The following is a 21,271-nucleotide window of genomic DNA, read 5'->3' on the forward strand; positions in this document are numbered from 1 at the left end:
CTGGGGCTGACTGATGTAGCTTCACATTGGTCTGCCCTTTTCAAGCCCTGATACTCAAAGTCTTGATTTCTCCTTTTCACACATTATTCCCAGAGCTCCTGAATACCAGGGTGAAATTCTCTTTTTAACAAATAAAAGCATCCTTGGTCTTGAATTGAGGCCCCTGTCCATGAGACAGGGCTCTCCTCTTGCATTTGCAAGCTTAGAACACATGGAAGGAGGGGACTGCCAGTAACAAGACATACTTGGAAGCCACCAACCTAGCTTAGACCCACTGTTCTGTAACCTTAATATTTCTTAGCATTCTCTTGTGACCTTCCACCAGTGAAGGCATTAACTTCTCCCTTCTACACATTGCCTGCAGATTCCATCTTGTCATCCTTCTCAGTAATGGGGATGTGTCTTTGTTACACTGGGACCATGGGCAAAAATATTTGAAGAAGAGATGAATCATGATTTGCTGGGTGTTAGCTTTCCCATGGTCTCCCTTCATCAATCTGTAAATTAGTCATAACTCTATCTGTCACACCCTTACAGGTACAATTTACACAAAATGAATCATCTCAAAATATAGCCTATGTGTAATTTCTTTTTATTTTCCCCTATGTGTAATTTCTATTTAGAATGTAGGTGTTATTTCCAAGGATCATCCGTTTTGTAAGAAGGTTGGTTTAGCTATAATTTGCATGCTTTGTAAAGGTGTGGAATTGATTTTTTTTTTTAAAGATTTATTTATTTATTTGACAGACAGAGATCACAAGTAGGCAGAGAGAGAGGAGGAAGCAGACTCCCCACTGAGCAGAGAGCCCGATGTGGGGCTCGATCTCAGGACCTTGGGATCATGACCTGAGCTGAAGGCAGAGGCTTTAACCCACTGAGCCACCCAGGCGCCCCGGAATTGATTTTTGATAATTCTTTTTTTCTTACATTTTAATGTTAGGTATACAGAAAGAAAATGACATAAGACACATAGAAGTTAAAGAATTTTTCATTGAACACTCATAGGATGTCACCTTGCTCAGTCATAACCCAACTCACTTTGTCTTCTCCTGGATCCCACCATTATCCTGACTTTTGTTACTATTATTTGCTTTCCTTTTGTCATTTTTTCCCACTTGTGCAGAGCCAGGATAAGGATTGTTGCATAGGGAGGTATGAGTAGCTTCAACTTTATTAGAAAAATGCCGAACACTTTTCAAAGTGATTGTACCAGTTTGTACTCCTGTCACAGTTTTTTGAGCACACCACTTCTCTGCAGCTTCATTAGCACTCAGTTTTGTCAGACTTTCAGTACTCCTGATTACTGATGAGAATGAGCACCTTTGGATATAATTGACTTGCATGTTGCCTTTTTAGAGTGCCTAAAAATGGTCATCAGACACATGAAAAAATGTTCATCATCGCTAGCCATCAAGGAGATTCAAATTAAAACCACATTGAGATACCACCTTACACCAGTTAGAATGGCGAAAATTAGCAAGACAGGAAACAACGTGTGTTGGAGAAGATGTGGAGAAAGAGGAACCCTCTTCCACTGTTGGTGGGGAATGCAAGTTGATGCAGCCACTTTGGAGAACAGTTTGGAGATTCCTCAAGAAATTAAAAATAGAGTTTCCCTATGACCCTGCAATTGCACTACTGAGTATTTACCCCAAAGATACAGATATAATGAAAAGAAAGGCCGTCTGTACCCCAATGTTTATAGCAGGAATGGCCACAGTCGCCAAACTGTGGAAAGATCCAAGATGCCCTTCAACGGACGAATGGATAAGGAAGATGTGGTCCCTATTCACTATGGAGTATTATGCCTCCATCAGAAAGGATGAATACCCAACTTTTGTAGCAACATGGACGGGACTGGAAGAGATTATGCTGGGTGAAATAAGTCAAGCAGAGAGTCAAGTACTATATGGTTTCACTTATTTGTGGAGCATAACAAATAACATGGAGGACATAGGGAGATGGAGAGGAGAAGGGAGTTGAGGGAAATTGGAAGGGGAGGTGAACCATGAGAGACTGTGGACTCTGAAAAACAACCTGAGGTTTTGAAGGGGCGGGAGGTGGGAGGTTGGGGGAGCCAGGTGGCAGGTATTAAGGAGGGCACGTACTGCATGGAGCCCTGGGGGTGGTACAAAAACAATGAATTCTGTTATGCTGAAAATAAAAAAAATATATATTATGCTGTATTGTCATATTAAGCATTTGTAGTTTTGCTTTTTCAATTTAGCTTTTAATCCACTTAAAATAGGTTATTGTCTGGTATACAATTGGGATCCAGTTTTCATTTTTCCATATACATATCCACATTTCCCAATCAGTAATTATTAGAAAAACCATTCTTGGTATAAACAAAGATCTTCCATGATACTTCTGTCCTCTAAAGTGACCATGAATTCACCATGTCTTTCTGGACACTTTATTCTGTTATCTGTTATCCCTCTTTCAGCACTCTTCTATTTTAATTATGTTTTGATAATGAAAATTAATTCTTATTAAATGGTAAGGCAAGTTATCTTTATGTTTTCATGTTTCTTGGCTCTTATTGGCTTTTTGCACATCTGTGCTTCAATATATATTTTGGAATGAACTCCTTATTCAAAAGAAACCCCTAAACCCTTAGAAATGTTTAAGAGGATTGCACCGAATCAATAGATCAACTTGGGAAAATTAACATCTTTACAATATTGAGTCCTATCAAAAACGTGGCTTACTCTCTTTGTCTCTTTCTTGGTATTACAGTTCAACATAAAGTTTCTGTTTTTCTCATGAGGTCTTAAAATTTTACAAGGTTTTTCTAAGTACTTTATGTTTTGGGGGTACTGTGAATGTTAAGGTTTCTTTTTGAAACTGTGGCTAGTATCATGATTTTTTTTTTTTTTTTGTTAAATCTATTTATTTGACAGACAGAAATCACAAGTAGGCAGAGAGGCAGGCAGAGAGAGAGGGGGAGGCAGGCTCCCTGCTGAGCAGAGAGCCCGATGCGGGGCTGGATCCCAGGACCCTGAGATCATGACCTGAGCTGAAGGCAGAGGCTTTAACCCACTGAGCCACCCCGGCGCCCCTATCATGATTTTTATATACTGATTTTATATCCAGCAACTTCACTAACACATATGTTAATTTGAATATGTTTTTGCAGTCAGTCTTTTGGATTTTTCTAAATACATGTTATTAGTGAACAATAGCTTAATTTTTTCCTTTATTCTTATATATAATTGTGTGTATACACCCATGTTTTCTTTTTTCTTATCCCATTGCATCCACTAGTACCCTTAGGAAAATAATGAATAGAAATAGTAGTAACAGGTGTTCTTGAGTTAGGCTGAATTTCCTGAGGAAAACATTTAAAAGTAAAATATTTTATGTAGATTTTTTAAAAAATTAACTTACTGTAAAATTAATCTTTTCTTTTTGGTGCACAGTTCCATGAATTTTAACTTGTGTGCGAATTCATGAACTACCACAGTTATCAGGATAGAGAAAGATTACATCACCCCAAAATTCCTGTGTGCTGCCGCTTTGTAGTCAAATACTAGCAGCCCCCGCCCCCCCTGCCCAACCTCTGGCCACTGCTACTCTGATCTGTTTTTATCCCTATGGTTTTGTCTTTTTCTGAATGTCATATAAATGGAATTAAACAATAGTTAGACTTCTGAGACTTTTTCACTCTGTGTGTCTTTGAGATTGATTTATGTTCACATATGTATCTATAAGAATTCCTTAGTATTGCTGAGTAGTATTCCATTCTATAGATATACCACAACTTGTTTATGCCTTCACTCTTGAATTACGTTTGTTTTCTAGTTCTGCAATTTATTTGTCTTTCTTAAATAAGAAAGCTGCTTAGCTTCTTTATGCATCAACATGTTCATCATTAAGGGGGTAATGTACCTACATGATAGGGTTATTGGGGGAGGAAAAATGAGTCAATACATTTGAAGTACTTAAATAATGCCTGATACGTAATAAATGCTCAGTAAATACAATCCATATCATTGTCTCCAATATTAGTAAAGATTTTGAGGTAGAAAAAGACTTGACAAGTTCAAGGAGTAGCAGGGAAGCCAGAGTGCCAGAGGCAAAGACAGAGAGAGGCATGTAGGAGCCAGGTTGTGAAGGATAATTTGGGCTGCAGCAAGTGTTGGGATTTCACCCTAAGTGCATTGGAAAGCTCAGGCTGAGACATACTCTGGCTTATGCCTTTACTGGATAATTCAGACTGCTGTTAGAAGAATGGGTATGGTGGTGGTGTTAAGCGTCAAGGCAGGTGACCTTTCTAGGTTATTGCAGAGGTCAAGGAGCAGACTGCGGTGGCTTGGACCATAGTGATGTTTCCTGAGTGTGGGGTGGTGAGAAGTGGTTCGAGTCAAGATATGGTTTGGATGTAAAATTCACAGAACTTGCTGTCAGATTACCAGCTCACTGTAACACATTCCCCATAAGAGCAGCAGTGTGACCCTTTATAGTAACAACAACACTCCTGTCCTGTTGTGGCTTTACCAAAGATTTCCTTCATCCAGTTTTGAATCGACATCTGAGTTTTCATGCCTGATTTCTGATAACCACTTGAAGAAATAGTCTGTCCTTTCATGTATTTTTTAAATGACATCTGTTTCTTTAGTGCTCATACTCACAACCCCAAACACATTGTTAAGAAAACAACTTATCCCACAAAAATGTTTTTCCATAGCATTTTGCTTTGTGGTCCACCAGTCTGGATAGTTCTGTGACCTCACATACTTAGTCGTCCTGCTGGAAATGAAGCTGTCTGAGCTGCTTCATGTTTAGCCAGCGGGCTGGTAGTTTTAGTTGTTGGCTGGAGTTCCTGTGTACACTTGGGACTTTTTGTTGGAATAAACATTATTAGACTCAGGCTCAAATTGGATCCGAAATTTATTTTTGTCCTCCTTTCAACCTCCTCACCCTAGATTATCTCATCCAAATGACAAATGGTCTTGACTTTCTGAAGTGATCTAAAGATTAAAATCAGCCCTGGGTGCTTGCTTAGCCTAGTATTCAAATGGAGATTTTTCTTTTTTCTTTTTTTTTTTTTTTTTAAGCAGTTAAAAATAGAGTTCTCTGATCTCACATACAAAGTTTGATTTCCTGTGTGTCTGCTCTTAACACGTCTGTATTTGTTCTCAGTGCTGCTTGTGCTTCCAACTCCTCCTTAAAGACAAACACCTGACCCAGTCTTTATCTGGAACCCTCATCATGCTTTTTTTTTTTTTTAACCCTATCCTCTCTGCTTAATTTGGCACCTCTCATAATTCAGGGTTTGCTGAATGGAAGGAAATTTCCCTTCTATCCTGAGCTACTTGTCCTCTCTTGGCCCAATTTCCAACATCTCTTGTCAGTTTAATGTCAAACTGGCGTTTATTGACTTAGTTTACTTGTAGGAGGGACTCTGGCATCTTGGAGATGCTCACTTGAATTTTGTGCATAATTTTGTGCTTCTTTGTAACTGGCTTCTTTTGTGATCTTACAGAATACCAAGCTGCTATTTTACACTTGAAGAGGGAACACAAAGAAGAAATTGAAAACCTACAGGTATATCTCTTTGATTCTACTGAACCGGTTGTGTGAGACTGCTACTTCGTTTTCTCATGTGCCAAAGTAAATATTCCCCTTTTGTTGCCATATTTACTTAGACAGCATTTGCAGCTGGTAGCTCTCAGCAGGCATTGCATTTATCCTGGGGAGGGAAGACTGGAACTCCATTTTCCATATAATTCCATTCCTACTTTTAAGAAATGCAAGCAGAGAAAGACAACTATCATATGATCTCCCTGATATGAGGAAGTGGTGATGCAACATGGGGGCTTAAGTGGGTAGGAGAAGAATAAATGAAACAAGATGGGATTGGGAGGGAGACAAACCATAAGTGACTCTTAATCTCACAAAACAAACTGAGGGTTACTGGGGGGAGGGGGATTGGGAGAAGGGGGTGGGATTATGGACATTGGGGAGGTTATGTGCTTTGGTGAGTGCTGTGAAGTGTGTAAACCTGGTGATTCACAGACCTGTACCCCTGGGGATAAAAATATATGTTTATAAAAAATAAAAAATTAAAATAAAAAAGAAATGCAAGTGCATTTGCCTGGGAAAACGTTATGCTTGGAGAAAAATATTAGTTTTGTTTGAAAAGCAGGAAATAAGATAAGAGTATTTAGACTTTGACTCTTTGTAAGAAGTCCTTAAAAACCCATTTTTTCCTATGCACACTGCAAACTCTTTTGTTTGGCTTACTCCCATTCATGTATTTGTATCCATCCATCTCAGGACATCCCTGCAATATGATGTCAGGCAGATCAAGGCACTTAGGGAAGTGGCCCTCGTGGGAACGCAGAGTTGTGCTGAACCATTTATTCTCTATCCCCAAGGACTGCTTGGAAATTGCTGACTTGATCCCAGAAAGACTAAGGGATTATTTACTTCCTCCCATTATCTAACTGTCGTTCCCTTAATGTTTGGTCTTTGCTTACAGTGCCTATGACAGGAAGCTGTAGAATTTTCATTTCAAATAACTAAATATTGAATTGGGCACTTATTCTAGTTTACTGATGACTGGTTTGACCCATACCTTAGAGGACAAGAGCGAAATTTAAGTAAAACTTGGTGTTTATTCAGTGCTAACTCATTCCTTGCTAATTTAATGAATCTGTGGATCAAATATTCTTCTTTCGAATAAGTGATAAGATGCTTTTTTAAAATAACTGAGACACACTATTGGGTTATATAGGTTAAGTCACTGCAAATAACCAAAAAGATTGTTAAATAGGTCAGGTGGTGTATAAATTGAGCTTGTTGTAAGCAGCTTGGAAGGGGGAATGAGTCCATTTCACAGAGAAACAAACAAACAAAAAAATGGAAAACTACCCCTGTCTCGAAGGGGGAAAACAGCGTCCCTTAGCTCTTTTGTTGCAAGATGCTCTACAGAGCCCTCTCTTCTTCTTTGTTCTGGTGTATGAAAGATTCTCGGCTGTCTCAGAGGAAGTGAAATGGGGATTAGTTTAAGAAACAGATTGCTAAAGAGGGTAGACACCGAAATGATTCCATGAGCAGCAGCTTTATGTAAGAGCTCGGCTGTACGTCAACATTGGCTTCCCCAGGTGGTAGGCCAGCCCTGTGAGGTCTTTGATTGCTAAATAATGTGCACAGTAACAGCAGGCTCTTAGTGTTTTTGAATTCTTACTTTGTGCTGGGCATTGTTCTAAGTATATTACATACAGTATCTTGTGTCATCTCCACAAAAGATCCTATGATCTTACATCTCAAACTAAGGAAAGGTTGGAGAAGGAAAAGAGAAGAGTAAATAGGAAGGGGGAAGTATACTGTGCTCATGATCTCCAGTTAAAATAAAAGTTAAATCAAGATTTGATTGGTGATAATAAAGGCGAAAAAGTGTTCCTAATTACATCTTCAGTTTTCTTTGTCTGTGGAAATAATTATCTGTTTTTTGGATGCTTTTAGTAAACTTAAATTCTTTTTGTACCATATTTATGAGTCACATAAAATTGCTGAAACCCTGGGGCCATGACACAGTGCTGCCATCAGGATGGGGGTGGTATACCCACCCCATCAGTAAACTTACCTGTACTTTGGAACTATTTCCAGAAATCACAGACTGAAAGCCTTCAATAGGAAATAGGCAACTCTAATCCCTGATCTGACCTAGAGATGTGTTTTGGGGCAAACACAGCCTCTTAAAGATTGAATCAGGAATATACATTTTAAAAATATAGAGGAGTTTCTAGCTGTTTGTAAAAAAAAGAAATTAGAAAATCTGGCAACAGTGGAATTACTTTCCTGCCTGACTTCAACCAGCTGGGGTTGAGTAAGCAGGGGTCTACTTCAACTGGGATATGTGTTCTTTAGTTAACCGCTGTCCCCACTCTGGTTCTGCTTTAATTAACCCCATTCTCTGGGAGTTGAAAATAACTAGAGTGGCAGCAACACCAACCAGTCAGAACAGATACAGTTCATAAAACAGGTGGTGACCCAGCCCGGCTGTGCTTGGGTGTGCTCACGGAACATCTCCACTTATTTTAGTCCACAAAGAAAAAGCCACATCTATTGTCACAGTACTAGTAGAAGGCAATGGTGGCAGAGCCATTACTTTGGTATTCATTTCCTTATATGTGATTTCCATTGGCAGCCCTCATTGTCCATTAGGTTTCCTTTCCCCACTTACATGTCATAGAGAAGTCAGATGTGTTTCAGGACTTCTTCAGCATGTTTTTTTAGAATAAAAAGGATTTCCTGCTTAACATACACAGGAAAAGTGATTCATTCTGTCACTACTATATACAAGAATTGATATGTATCACTGTTAGTTTTTTTAGTGTGTTTTCACAGAATTTAAAGAAATGGCATGACTTAATAAACAGAGAACCTAAAATCAGCTGTTTATTGTTTAATTTTTATTTATTTATTTATTTGAGAGAGAATGAGAGTGATCCTGAGCAGGAGAGGCAGAGGAAGAGGGAGAGAGAATCTCAAGCAGACTCCATGCTCAGCATAGAGTCTGACATGGGGCTCAATCCCATAACACTGAGATTAGTAGGACTTGAACCAAGCCAAGAATTGGTCACTCAACTGACTGCACCACCAGGCACCCCAGCTGTCCACTGTTTCAGGTACAGATTTGTAGAGAAGTCACTTAATTATTCAGTTTTCCCATCAGCAAAATGGAAACCTTATCACCTAAAATGATTTGGAGTTCACCTTTCTAGCCCAGAATCCCAAGGCTAGTAAGCAGGGTGGGGGGGATTCTGGAGTTTGTAATCTCATTTATGCTCTGTAATCTGTACATATGGAGTGCTGCACTATAGAAAGGACTCAGGGCTTAGTCCTAGAATGCGCCTTTAAAATGTGTGGCAATTCACCTGCATTTCCTCTTACATTCAACCGCGAAGATTTATTGACACTTTGAATGAAATCCATTCCCAGCATCCATGTTTAGACCCCTTCTACATAAACAGAGCATCTTGCTGGCTCAGATCTCTAGTAAGAGAGTAGTGGCAGATCAAACATTTTTTATGACTTCACTATTTCATGTCATTCATAATGTAACCACAGCAAATTCTTCAATTTTGTCCAAGGTTGCCCTTCATTTAGCAAACTACTTCGAGGGTCTATGATCACTTAGTGACACTCAGCATCATCTGGCTCATTTTTCATTTTTGGATAGTTCTGGGTTACTGACTGTTTTTGAAGTGACAGCACCTTACCTTTACAGGTTACCTTTATATGTTGACATATAATCTTATCTCAATGAATAATCCACTTCATTGAGTTCAAGTTAAATTCTTCAAATGGTTTCATATTGTCAAAGCCCTGTTTATGAATCTGCTGATTGTAAGCACCTTGGAGAGGGTGATGATTTTTTTTTTTTCCCCTCTCTTTGAAAGTACCTCACCAAGTGCTTGACCACACAGATGGTACACAAACATTTCTTATATAGTAACCCGTGATTGAAAAATAATAGTACCTAAATTTAATCAAATCCCTACTATGTGCCAACCTCTGTTCTAGGTATTTAACATTAGTATTATAAAGCACAAATGTAGAAACATAAGCTAAGTAATAGATCTGTCCCCCTTTTACAGATGATAAAACATGAGTTTCCCAGAGACTGTCACTGGTCAGAAATTCTAGACTAGTCAGTGGGAGAACCTGAATGTGAACCCACCTAGACCTGTCTGAGCCTTTACATTAATCGGTGCAGCAATACTGGACAGAACATTGGATCCAGAGTCAGAAGGTCTGGATGGTGGTTAGGTTTGGGGTGATGAACAATGTGAGTGCTTTCAGCTCAGTTTCCTAATATCAAAAATGAGGGACCAGGCCATATAATCTCTAATAGTGCCTTTAAATTCTACTATTGGCCCTACCATAATTGGAAAAAAAAGAAGTTCAGTTTATCTGTCATGTTGTCTTTTCAGACTTGCAGTTATCTAACTCAGAGTCTAAATCCCCATTGTTTACACATGCCGTTTTGTTCTTTTAGTTTCTTTTGGAAGTTCCCCTCTAATACAGGCCCTCGTCCCCACTCTGCTTTCTCTGTGGAGCAGCGTGTTCATGTTTCAGTAATATTCTGCATGCTAGGTTCTTAGTGGTTGTTCAGATCCCTGACTCAGGGCTGGCTGCAGCTCCTACCATGATAAATGAAACTTCTACAAGAGGGCCAGCTCTTCCCTATGACAGGAGGGAAGCATGAGCAGGGGGATGGCTAGGACTTCTTTGGCTCTCTGCTTCAATTTTGAAAGTCAGGGCCAGGGAGGGGTGCAGTGATAGTGGAGGGAAATGCATGCCCTCCGTCTGGCTTTTGAGGAGCTCTGGATAACTTAAGAATGTTGTTTTTGAGTAGCACTTTAAGCAATTTGGAAGTAGGTGCATGGAAATGACAGATTGGTTTATCTCTTTTTAACTAATGTTCTTTGCACTGTAGAACAGAAGAAAGAACTAGCCAAGAGTGACATTTCCTTTACAGGAATCTTTCTCGTTTACCCCATTCATCACGTGCAAAGCCCATAACTGAGGGGAAACTTGACTAAGCGAGCGATGGCCTTTGGCAGGCCCCTGCTCCTTGTGCAATGCAGTCACATTTCTAATATGGTAACTCCCACTGTGAAATGATCCAGGGACAGATGCCAAACTAGAAATTGACTTACATTGTCCTTGTTGTCCCCAAGAGAACCAAATGGTATGTTGGCCTCTGTTAAACGAAACTTATAGACTTCCTTTTCTCTCTCCAGCTCACCCCACAGGTCTATTTCTAATAGTTCACACATGCTGTTGACACGAAATTGATTACAAACTACACTTGAGCTGATGCAGCTAAACTTATAAAGATACATAAATTCTGAGCTGTTTCCATTTGTTATGTTCTTTGTTATCAACACAATACATTTAAATCTATTAGTTCCTTGAGAATACTGTGAGGGAAAGGGAGTAATTTGCAGAGGGATAAACAAAACTTTCACAATTAGGAAATAGGACGATTTCGTTAAACCCTCATGGTATTCCCCTAAGTGCTGATATTAGCATAATTCATTACTGAGATGTCAAAAAAGAAGACAAAATTTAAAATGTTGAGAAATATTTTAATTCACTGTTTCAATATGGGTACAGAATATGATGTTACAGGTTTAGTAGAGTTGCTGGTTTACTGGGGTTGAGATGCCTCTTAGGCTCTACGCCCCCTGGAAGTCCATAGATATGCCGTCTGTATTTATCAGGGATATTGGCCAGTAGTACTCTTTTTCAGTGGTGTCTTTATCTGGTTTGGTATCAGGGTACTTCTGGTATCATAAGATAAATTTGAACGTTTTCCTTCCTTTATTATTTTTTGGAATAGTTTGAGAAGAATACGTCTTAACTCTTCTTTAAATGTTTGGTAGATTTTGCCTACAAAGCCACATCTGGTCTGGGCTTTTGTTTGTTGGGAGTTTTTTGATTACTGATTCAATTTCTTTGCTAGTTATCAGCCTATTCAAATTTTCTGTTTCTTCCTGTTTCAGTTTTAGGAGATTTTATGTTTCCAGAAATCTATCCATTTCTTCTAAGTTGTCCAATTTGTTGGGGGTATATTTTTTTGTAATATTCTCTTATAATTGTATTTCTGTGGTGTTGGTTGTTATTCTCTCTCATTTGTGATTTTATTTATTTGAGTCCTTTCTCTTCTTTTTTTTTTCTTGATAATTCTGGCTACAAGTTTATCAAGTTCATTGATTTTTTTTTCAAAGAACCAGCCTCTGGTTTCATTGATCTGTTCTATTATTTATTTAGTTACGATATCATTTATTTCCATGCTAATCTTTATTATTTCCTTCCTTCCATGGGCTTGAGCTTTTGTTTGTTGTTCTTTTTTTCTGATCCTTTAGGTATAAAGCAGGCTATCAGCAGAGCAGAGAGCCTGATGCGGGGCTTGATCCCTCATGACCTGAGCTGAAGGCAGATGCTTAACGACTGATCCACCCAGGCGCCCCATCTTTGTCTCTTCTTATAGTCTCTGGTTTTATTTTTTATTACTTTTTAATGATTTTATTTATTTATTTGACATACACAAGTAGGCAGAGAGGCAGGCAGAGAGAGAGGAGGAAGCAGGCTCCCTGCTGAGCAGAGAGCCTGATGTGGGGCTTGAGCCCAGGACTCTGGGTTCATGACCTGAGCCGAAGGCAGAGGCTTTCACCCACTGAGCCACCCAGGCACCCCTAGTCTCTGTTTTAAAGTCAGTTTTGTTCAGGGGCACCTGGGTGGCTCAGTCTGTTAAGTGTCTGCCTTCAGTTCAGGTCACCATCCCAGGGTCCTGGGATTGAGCTCTGTGTCAGGCTCCCTGTTCAGTGGAGAGCCTGCTTCACCTCTCCTTCTGCCCCCTGCTTAAATAAAGTCTTTAAAAAATCAAAGTCTATTTTGTCTAGTATAACTATTGTTACTCTGGCTTTCTTTTGATATCCATTTGCATGATAGGTGTTTCTCCATTCCCTCACTTTTAGTCTATAGGTGTCTTAAGTGTAAAATGAGTCTCTTGTAGGCAGTGTATAGATGGGTCTTGGTTGTTTAATCCATTCTGTTACCTTGTGTCTTTTGATTGGAACATTATTCCGTTTACTTTCAAAGTAATAGTTGGTATGTGTTTATTGTCATATTATTTGATTTGTGGCTGTTTCTGAAGATTTTCTCTGATCCTTCCTCGTTTTTATTTCATGGTTTAATGATTTTCTTTAGTGATATACTTGGATTTCTTTCTTTATTCTCTGCATATTTATTAGTGGCTTTTGATATATCATTATCTTTGGGTTTATATATAACTTCTTTTTCATAAAGCAGTCTATATTAAGTGGATGGTTGTTCAAGTTTGAACCATTCTTTAGTACTCTCCTCCCATGTTTTAGGTATCTGTTGTCATGTTTTACATCACTTTATTTTGTCAGTTCTTGACTGATATTTTATATAAAAATTCATTGTAAGGGCACCTGGGTGGCTCAGTCGGTTAAGCTTCTGCCTTCAATTCAGGTCATGATACCAGGGTCCTGGGATTGAGCCCCACATTGGGCTCCTTGTTTAGCAAGGAGCCTGCTTTTCCCTCTCCCTCTGCCACTCCCACTGCTTGTGCTTGTGGATGTACTGTCTCTCAAATACATAAATAAATGATTTTAAAAGAAAGAAAGAAAAAAAAATATTCATTGTTACTGCTTTTGTGTTTCCTACCTCCATACTGTCATTTCTGGTCTCTTTCTTTCCACTCAAACATCCCCTTTAATGGTTCTTGCTAGTGGTCATGAACTCCTTTAGGTCTTATTTGTCTCAGAAACTCTTTAACTCTTCTTTACTTTGAGTGTTAGATAGAGAATTCTTGGCTCCTGATTTTTCAAAATCAGCACTTTGAATATATCATTCCACTCCCCTCTGATTTGTAAAGTATATATCATCCTACTCCCCTCTGATTTGTAAAGTTTCTGCTGAAAAATCTCTTGCTTGCCTTATGGGGCTTCCCTTGCATATTACTGTCTTCTTTAGTCTTGCTGCTTTAAAAAAAATTTTTTATCACTCTATTTTGCCAATTTAATTATAATGTGTCTTTGTCTGGATCTGCTTTTGTTAATCTTGTTGATTTTGTTTTCTTCCTCAGAATAGGGAAGTTTTCAGCTATTATTTCTTCAAATAATTTTCTTCCCCCTTTTCTCTCTTCTTTTTCTTGGATCTCTTAAATATGAATGTTACTATTTTTGATGGAACCACTGAGTTCACTAAGTCTGTTATCATTATGCACAATTCTTTTTCTCTCTTTTGTTCAACTTGATTACTTTCCATTACTTGTTCTTCTGGGTCATTAATTCATTCCTGCTTCTTCCAGCCTGCTGTTTATTCCATCAAACATGTTTCTCATTTCATTTATTGAGCCCTTTATCTCTGCTATGTTATTCCTTATTTCTGTGTTAAGGGTCTCAGACAAGTCTTCCACTTTTTCCTCAAGTCCAGTGGATATCATTATGATCATTACTTTAAATACCTATTAAGCATATTACTTGTGCTTTTTTGCTTAGATCTCTGGCCCTGGCCTTTTCCTGTTCTTTCATTTGGGATACATTTCTCTGTCTTCTCATTTTGTCTAAGCCTCTGTACCTGTTTCTCTGTGTTAGGAAAGTTAGCTATGTCTCCTGTTCTTGAAGATCATGGCCTTATGAAGAAAAGATCCTGCACTCTGCCATGCAGTGTCCCTTATTCTCCAGGGCCTGGCACTTCTGGGAATGTGCTTTGCTGTTGTGTCCTGGCCACTTTATCCTTCAGGCCAGTCATCTGCAAAGGCTTTCTTTGCCTATTGTGGGACCCTGTTTGGTCCCTGACTTGAATGTGACATATTTTAACTAGGTGTACTATGGTCTATTTGTGAAATCATGCCTGTCACCACTGCCACCAGTATCAAGGCTCTGTAAAACTCCCACACTGGGAGACACTGTAAAAGCAGGGATTGGACCTGTCTCTTGGGGGACAGAACCCCTCTTGCTGGGACTGAGGCAATCATGACTGGGAGGGGCAGTTTCACCAGAGTATGTAGGTAGCAAGTGTTGGGACTGCACTGGTTCCCAGAGGTGGCCCTATGGTTATGCTAAGGGATAGAGGAGGGAAATGACATCTTCCAGTTCCTTTGTTCCTGGAGGAGTCTCTCTGTGAATTCTGCTGGTCTGGGACATGCTCCAAGATAGCAGTTAACCTCCCCACTATGTGCCCAGGTACTCTTCGGATCACTCTTCCATGCTTTATTTCTGTGAGTTATTTGCCTGCCTTTTCTCCAAGAGCAGCTCCAATGCCTCTGGTTCCCCCAGAACCAAGCATGCTCACCTTTAAAATTCCAGTCTTTAAGTTCTCCTGGTTGTAAGAACTCATGAAATTTGGGGATTTTCCCTTTCCAAGCCAGTTGCTATGGAGAATTGTCTTCTCTGTGTGCTTCCCTCAATGATAGTCTGTCTTTTGCCCTTCTCTGTGACCACGGCACCCTTCCCAATGCAGTGACCATAGTCTTTTTCTCTCTTAAGCCATATCTCTGCACTTCATACTTTCTTTGATGTAGCCTCTTCTCTACCTTTAGTTGGGGAGTTTTTCTGCCAGTCTTCCGGCTAATTTCTCAGGTAGTTAGGATGATTTAATAGTTATCTAGTTGCATTCCTGTGAGGAAGGGAGCCTAGGGTCTCCCTTTGCTGCCATCTTCCCTTCCTCCTAAAGTCTGGGCTCTTTACCCATTTATATTGATTGCCTGGCCCTGCAGACATCAGTTGATGACCCTGGTGTGGAGCATAGAAGAGCTGAATAAAAATGTCCTCATCCTCTGTCTCCATGGTCTCTTGAATACCAAGCAAAAGTCTCTTGAACTCTTAGATCTTTGTGGACCTTTATATGTTTTTATATGTTTTTTTCCTTTCCTTTTACCTTCCTTCCTCATCCCCTTTCTCCTGCCTCCTGTCTTTTCCTGAAAGGACTATTGATGGAATAGAGAGGGCAGCAGTGTTGGAAGGTATGTGAAGAATAAGCACTTAGTGCAAAATATTGGGTATGTTCTAGGACATTTGAGGAAGGGATGGGAAGAAATTTTGTTTGATTTTTTTAAAAAAAGACTTATTTGTTTATTTGACAGAAAGCACAAGGAGGCAGAGAGCCAGGCAGAGAGAGAGGAGGAAGTAGGCTCCCCGCTGAGCGGAGAGCCTGATGCGGGGCTCGATTCCAGGACCTTGGGATCATGACCCGAGCCGAAGGCAGAGGCTTTAACCCACTGAGCCACCCAGGTGCCCCTGATTTTAAAGTTTAAATGCGCAGTACCCTTTACTTCCTGACTTGACTGGAGATGGTTACTATTGGTTATTGAAAACGAAGTACTAACCCTATGCCAGACTTGGTGCTCACTGCTTCATATAATTTAATTTCTAATCAATTGAGACTCAAGAGAAGCAAGAACCTGTCCTCAATTTTCACAGCTGGTTACTGTGATGGCAAGATTTACTGACTAGGTAAATGTGTCTGGTTTCCAAATCTGCTCCTCCCCACTGTCAACTTGTCAACTGATTTGATTCATTTGCTCGAGTATAGTGATTTTCTTGATTTTCATTTTCCTTCCCTTCACCCTGTGGCAGATACTTCTGTAGATCACCCCTTATTCTTGTCCTACGCAAAACTCTTCATATGGGTCCCCCCCCCGCCAAAAAAAAAACCCCACAAAAAACAAAAAACCAATGGGGACATTTTTGTGGTATTGGGAAAGAGATAGAGGAAGAGTGCTCTTATCTCATTGGTTCCAGAAGTCAAAAGCTGTTTTGTCTATTCTTCCCACCAAAGTAGAGATGAGAGGAGCAGGTCGAAGATTGCCCTCTTCAGTTTCATTGCTCACAGCCAGTTCGGAGCCCAATTTGAAGCGGAGACTCTGATATTTCTCACCATTCTCTTGATAATTGTCCATATTCATCATTGAGATTTGAAACCTGAGCCTCAAATCAATTTGTGAAGACCACAAAGTCAGATGATACTGGGGCAAAACTTCTAGGACCCTGCCAGCTAGTTACTTCATTGATGTCTGCATCAGGGTTTCCTTAATTATTCTCAAACCTTATCTCCCCAACGCAGCTTCTGAAACCCAGCATTACTGGTCCCTTAGGCACATGGAATGATTTGTCTATTCCCAATGCTGTCAGCTATTTGTAGGATGTGCTCATTTGTGATACATGGTAACTTTTGCCTCTTCTAACAAGCCCGGCCTCATCTGGGCTTTGGAATCCATAGTGTGAATTTATCGCATGTTTGTGTGTGTACATATATGCATGTGTATATTCTGACCATTTCACTCCAAGTTATTCTAGCTTGCTCTGTATCCTAATAGAGGAAAAACAATAAGAAATGTTATTGGACATTTACTATGTGCCAGTCTGCATATATGAGGATTAGATGTGTTACTACACCAATTCTATGAGGTGGCACACTCCTAATCTCCACCTGAACTACCTTGGAAAATTCTTACACCTTGAAAGTCCTTGCCAGAGAGCATTCATGACAGGACCTTGTTTCTGGTCTGACCCTTGCCTTTGATTTATCCTTGGGTAGAATAACAGTCCTTAAGAGTGGTGGGCCTTAGGAGTGGTTCCAGAAGTCAAAAGCTGTTTTGTCTATTCTTCCCAAAAAAGAATAGACAAGAATCTGTGTGGTGAAGTCAACTAACCATTTGTTGGATGACATTCAACTCAATTCCAGGCAGGACAGTGGGTTAAAAACCCAGATGTGGAATCTTCCTTGAGTTTGAGTCTTAGGTTCATTATATACTGTATGTGTTGTCTTAAGCAAATTACTTAACTCATTCTGAGACTCAGTTTCTCATTAGAAGGAGGTTGTGATGATATTGTAACTTGGTTGATGGATATGCTGAGTTTAAGTACTGTGGTAGTCAGGTATGGGATTGGAAATACAATGGTATGCAGTAGATAGCCAATGAATGATCGTGACTGTTTTTCTTCTGATAACCAGCATGCTTGGTTTAAGTCAGTGGCTTTGGGAGTTTAGTTTTCAGTCGTAAAGCTCTCACAATATAAACCCTATACGTATATCAAATAAAAACATTCTGTGATTAACATTATACCTAAGTTCGAAAGAGCATTGCTTTTAATATTTTTGTCATAGAGGTGCGATGCTCTCATTTCCACAACTTCCCATTAACAGAAGTATTGATGCTGCTGTGAGTTTGTGAAAGAAATGTCTGAATATGTAAAATCACTCCAAGAGCTAACAGCATAGATTTGGGGCAGGGAGAACCCAAGTAAGATGTTGCATTTCAAAATTGTTTTTGCTATAAAGATAAGCACCTGCTGAAATACAATTTCATATATGTAATTCTGCTTTTTATATTTAAATACCAGTTGAGTGCCTGTCAAGATAAGAGATGTGCTAAAGATAAAACATCGTTTAATAATGATAACAATAACAGCTAACATTTGCTATATTACTGTATTAGTATATGCCAGACATTTTACTTAGTGCATCCTTTGGATTATTTTGTTTAACCCTCACATAAATTCTTTAATCAGAGGATTTATTACCTAGTTAGAAATATAGAATATATGCCATAAAGGTCAAATAACAACAGACAGCTTAAAATAAGTACTAATGTTACCCAGAGACTAATGAAGGGAAAGACTATATAAGCATTAGCATCTACTTTTCTTTTTAAATGTTATCTACTTTTAATGGAATTTGAGAATTTCAGATCTTAGATGAAGAGAATTATCAATTCTCAGATTTTCTGATTGTCATATATGAGTGGCAGTTGTTTTCATTGTCTCTAGAAGCTGCTGTGTCTCTGTAATACACTTCTGCATATTTTGTTCTAATATTCTGTATGGTATGACCCCTCCTTGTTGCAAATGCATTTAATATACATAAAGATGGGTGTGCCGCATAGATATGTGAGTTTGTGACAGATAACCTGGGTATTTTACAGTTATTTTAGAAGTCATTCCCTAATCTTACCACTGGAGGTCAGCTTGACCCTTTTTCTCTTAGTAAATCTCCAAGTAGATTTTCTTTGTATTGGAGCAGCTTTCCAGTTCAGAACTTCGCTTGAGACACATGAGCAATAAAAGTGCTCTTAGTTTCATTCTCAGAACAGCATGTACAGAAATGTGTGCACAGGTCTATACTCACAAGCATAAGGCTCAGTGTACTTACAGAAGAAATACATGCAGTGCTTGTGGCCAATACATACACATGAGCATTCTATATGAGAAGAGCCACCAGGAAGCAGTGCCTCAGGAAATTGATCATCTTGTTTCCTCACGTGGAACCATTAAGAGGAAATTAGACTTTTCTCTATCATTCCCTAAATAGTAAGAGCCTACTGGGTGTCAGGTGCTGTGCTGGGTACTGGAAGGAACAAAATAGACACGGTTGCTACTCTCTGGAAGCTTGTAGTCCACACAGAGAGACAGATATTGATAAAAGAATCACTCCAGGGGCGCCTGGGTGGCTCAGTGGGTTAAGCTTCTGTCTTTGGCTCAGGTCATGATCTCGGGGTCCTGGGATCGAGCCCCGCATCAGGCTCTCTGCTCAGCAGGAAGCCTGCTTCCCCCTCTCTCTCTACCTGCCTCTCTGCCTACTTGTGATCTCTTTCTCTCTCTGTGTCTAATAAATAAATAAAATCTTAAAAAAAAAAAAAGTCACTCAAGAAGTATAATGTTGCTGTGGAGAAAAATATGGTATAGGATGCTATGATTGGATATCATTTAGATTTGAGGTCAGGGAAGGATTCTTTTTTAAGCAAATGCCATTTAAGCAGAGGCCTGAAGGAAGAGAAACTTGGCTGGTTTGAAGGACTCTGGGGAGGCTGGTGTGACTGGACACAGGAGAAAGGCTGGGGGTGAAGTTCTGGATTAGTGGTTTTTAAGTGTTTTAAACTACATGTTAGAATAAATGGTGAATTTTACATCAAAACCCAGATTATGTGTTTGTGCCTATGAAAGAAATGAGTTTTGTTAAACAGAACTGATTTCTTGGGAGCTTATTCTGATATATTTAACTCTCTTGTATTTAAAAAAAAATGCTGGTAGTAAAGCATAAATTGATTTCTGTCCCATTAATGGATCATGGACCAGGGTTTGCAAAGCACTGCCATGAAGGAGGGCAAGAGGCCATAATCAAGAAGGGTCTTGTTAGTGGTCCTTAAGATTTTCAGATTTCTCCCTCAGAATGTTGAGAATCTACTGGTTTTGAGCAGAGAAGGGTGAGACATGAAAAGACTTACATTTTCTAAATACTCCCCACCCCACCAGGCTCCTGTTACAGAGTGGAAGTGGTGAGGACAGTTGCAACTGTTGCCAGCCTGTGGGTAGGAGGGGGTACTGGCTTGGCCTAAGTTAGGGGTAGGGGAGAGAGAATTCACCCCCTCTAACAGGGAGTGTAGACTTTCTCCAGCGCCGATGAGTGCTTCTGGTAAAGCCAGAGCTACCAAAACTTCCATTGTTGCTTCCCTCCAGATGTTTGCACAGCTCAATTTTATCCTCCGGCTCCTAGACCACTACTGGAACATTGCCAGTACACAATCAATAGTTTTTGAATAAGTAAATAATAGGGAGGCAGAGGGCACTGACAATAATGCTATGGTTTCAAGCATGAAATGAGAATGTTCTTTCTTGGCCTCTACACACCCTTCCCTCATCATGACTGAATATATGCACCACACCAAGACAGTTACTCTTTTCTACAAGTAGGTGACAATTTCTTAAATCCCTGTAAACTGTTGTAGGTGTCTGTATAATACATTTCTATTTATTAATAATAATAGTCGTATGGCATGAGTCATCTGCTGCAAAGAGATGCACATAATTTCAAGTATTAATTGATAAGACAGAATTTTTTTCCCAAATTTGGATGAGGTTTATGAGTTGTATCAGAGGAAATCACTGATATTTGACCTTTTTTGACTTAAAAAATGGCAAATTCACTTATGCTTAATCTAATATATTCACACGTGCAAAGAGATGAATATATGTCGGAATTCTATTCCCCTGGCTGGACTTTACTCTGAAATGGTCACTGGAGCCTCAGGTAGGGATTGAGAAACTGCAGCGGGAAATGCCATGAGGCACCGCCCACTGGAGAGCGACACATGTATTCTATGGTCACTCTTTTCAAATTGGAATTACTGAGACCTATCGTGACCCTTGTGCCCCAAGTCACATGCAGAATTATCCTAGTGAACAATTTCCCAGCCTTCAGCCAAGCCATGAAGAATTACTGAAAACTGTTTACCCGACTTAAGTCAGTCTTCTCTGGTCTAGTGACCAGGCTAGATATATCCTTGGTCTTTTTAAATGAGCCCAAACCGATGTTTTACTCCACAAAAAATGAACAGTTGTGCCCCACTATTGATCATTCAGTCTGTGTATAACAAGTCTCTGTAAAAGTATTTGTGCTTTTCTTCCTTCATAGGCCTTGTACAGTTAGAAATTCATTTCTGGAATTAGAAGTTATAGGAATATTGTGGTACAGATGCATAGGAAAATGATTAGAAGATTAGGAAAGGAAGTGAATGAAACATCTAGGTTATATTTATGGCAGTGTCTCTTGTTAAACATCTCACTGAGTATTTACTTCTCCCCAAAATAGCAGTTTGTTTGTTTGTTGTTTTAGGCTAATGAAGTCTGGAAGCTAAGATAAGATCTGCCACTCATTAATAAATAACCTGGGAGTCTTTTGATTTTTTTAAAATTAATTTTCAATTAGTCTTGCTGGAAAT

The 21,271-nt window shown here is 39.4% G+C and overlaps 1 protein-coding gene across 6 annotated transcripts in view; it reads left to right on the forward strand.

Annotated features, from left to right (window-relative positions):
• Positions 1–21,271, forward strand: part of FMN1 (formin 1) — a 406,869-nt gene that overhangs the window by 174,482 nt on the left and 211,116 nt on the right. For all 6 annotated transcript variants that reach the window (XM_059181092.1, XM_059181089.1, XM_059181087.1 and 3 more), the window contains one exon: positions 5,489–5,550. In XM_059181092.1, coding sequence (XP_059037075.1) covers positions 5,489–5,550 — 62 coding nt within the window. The remainder of the gene's footprint in view (positions 1–5,488; positions 5,551–21,271) is intronic.

The sequence above is a fragment of the Mustela lutreola genome, chromosome 7 (assembly GCF_030435805.1).
Source record: "Mustela lutreola isolate mMusLut2 chromosome 7, mMusLut2.pri, whole genome shotgun sequence".
Taxonomy (NCBI): domain Eukaryota; kingdom Metazoa; phylum Chordata; class Mammalia; order Carnivora; family Mustelidae; genus Mustela; species Mustela lutreola.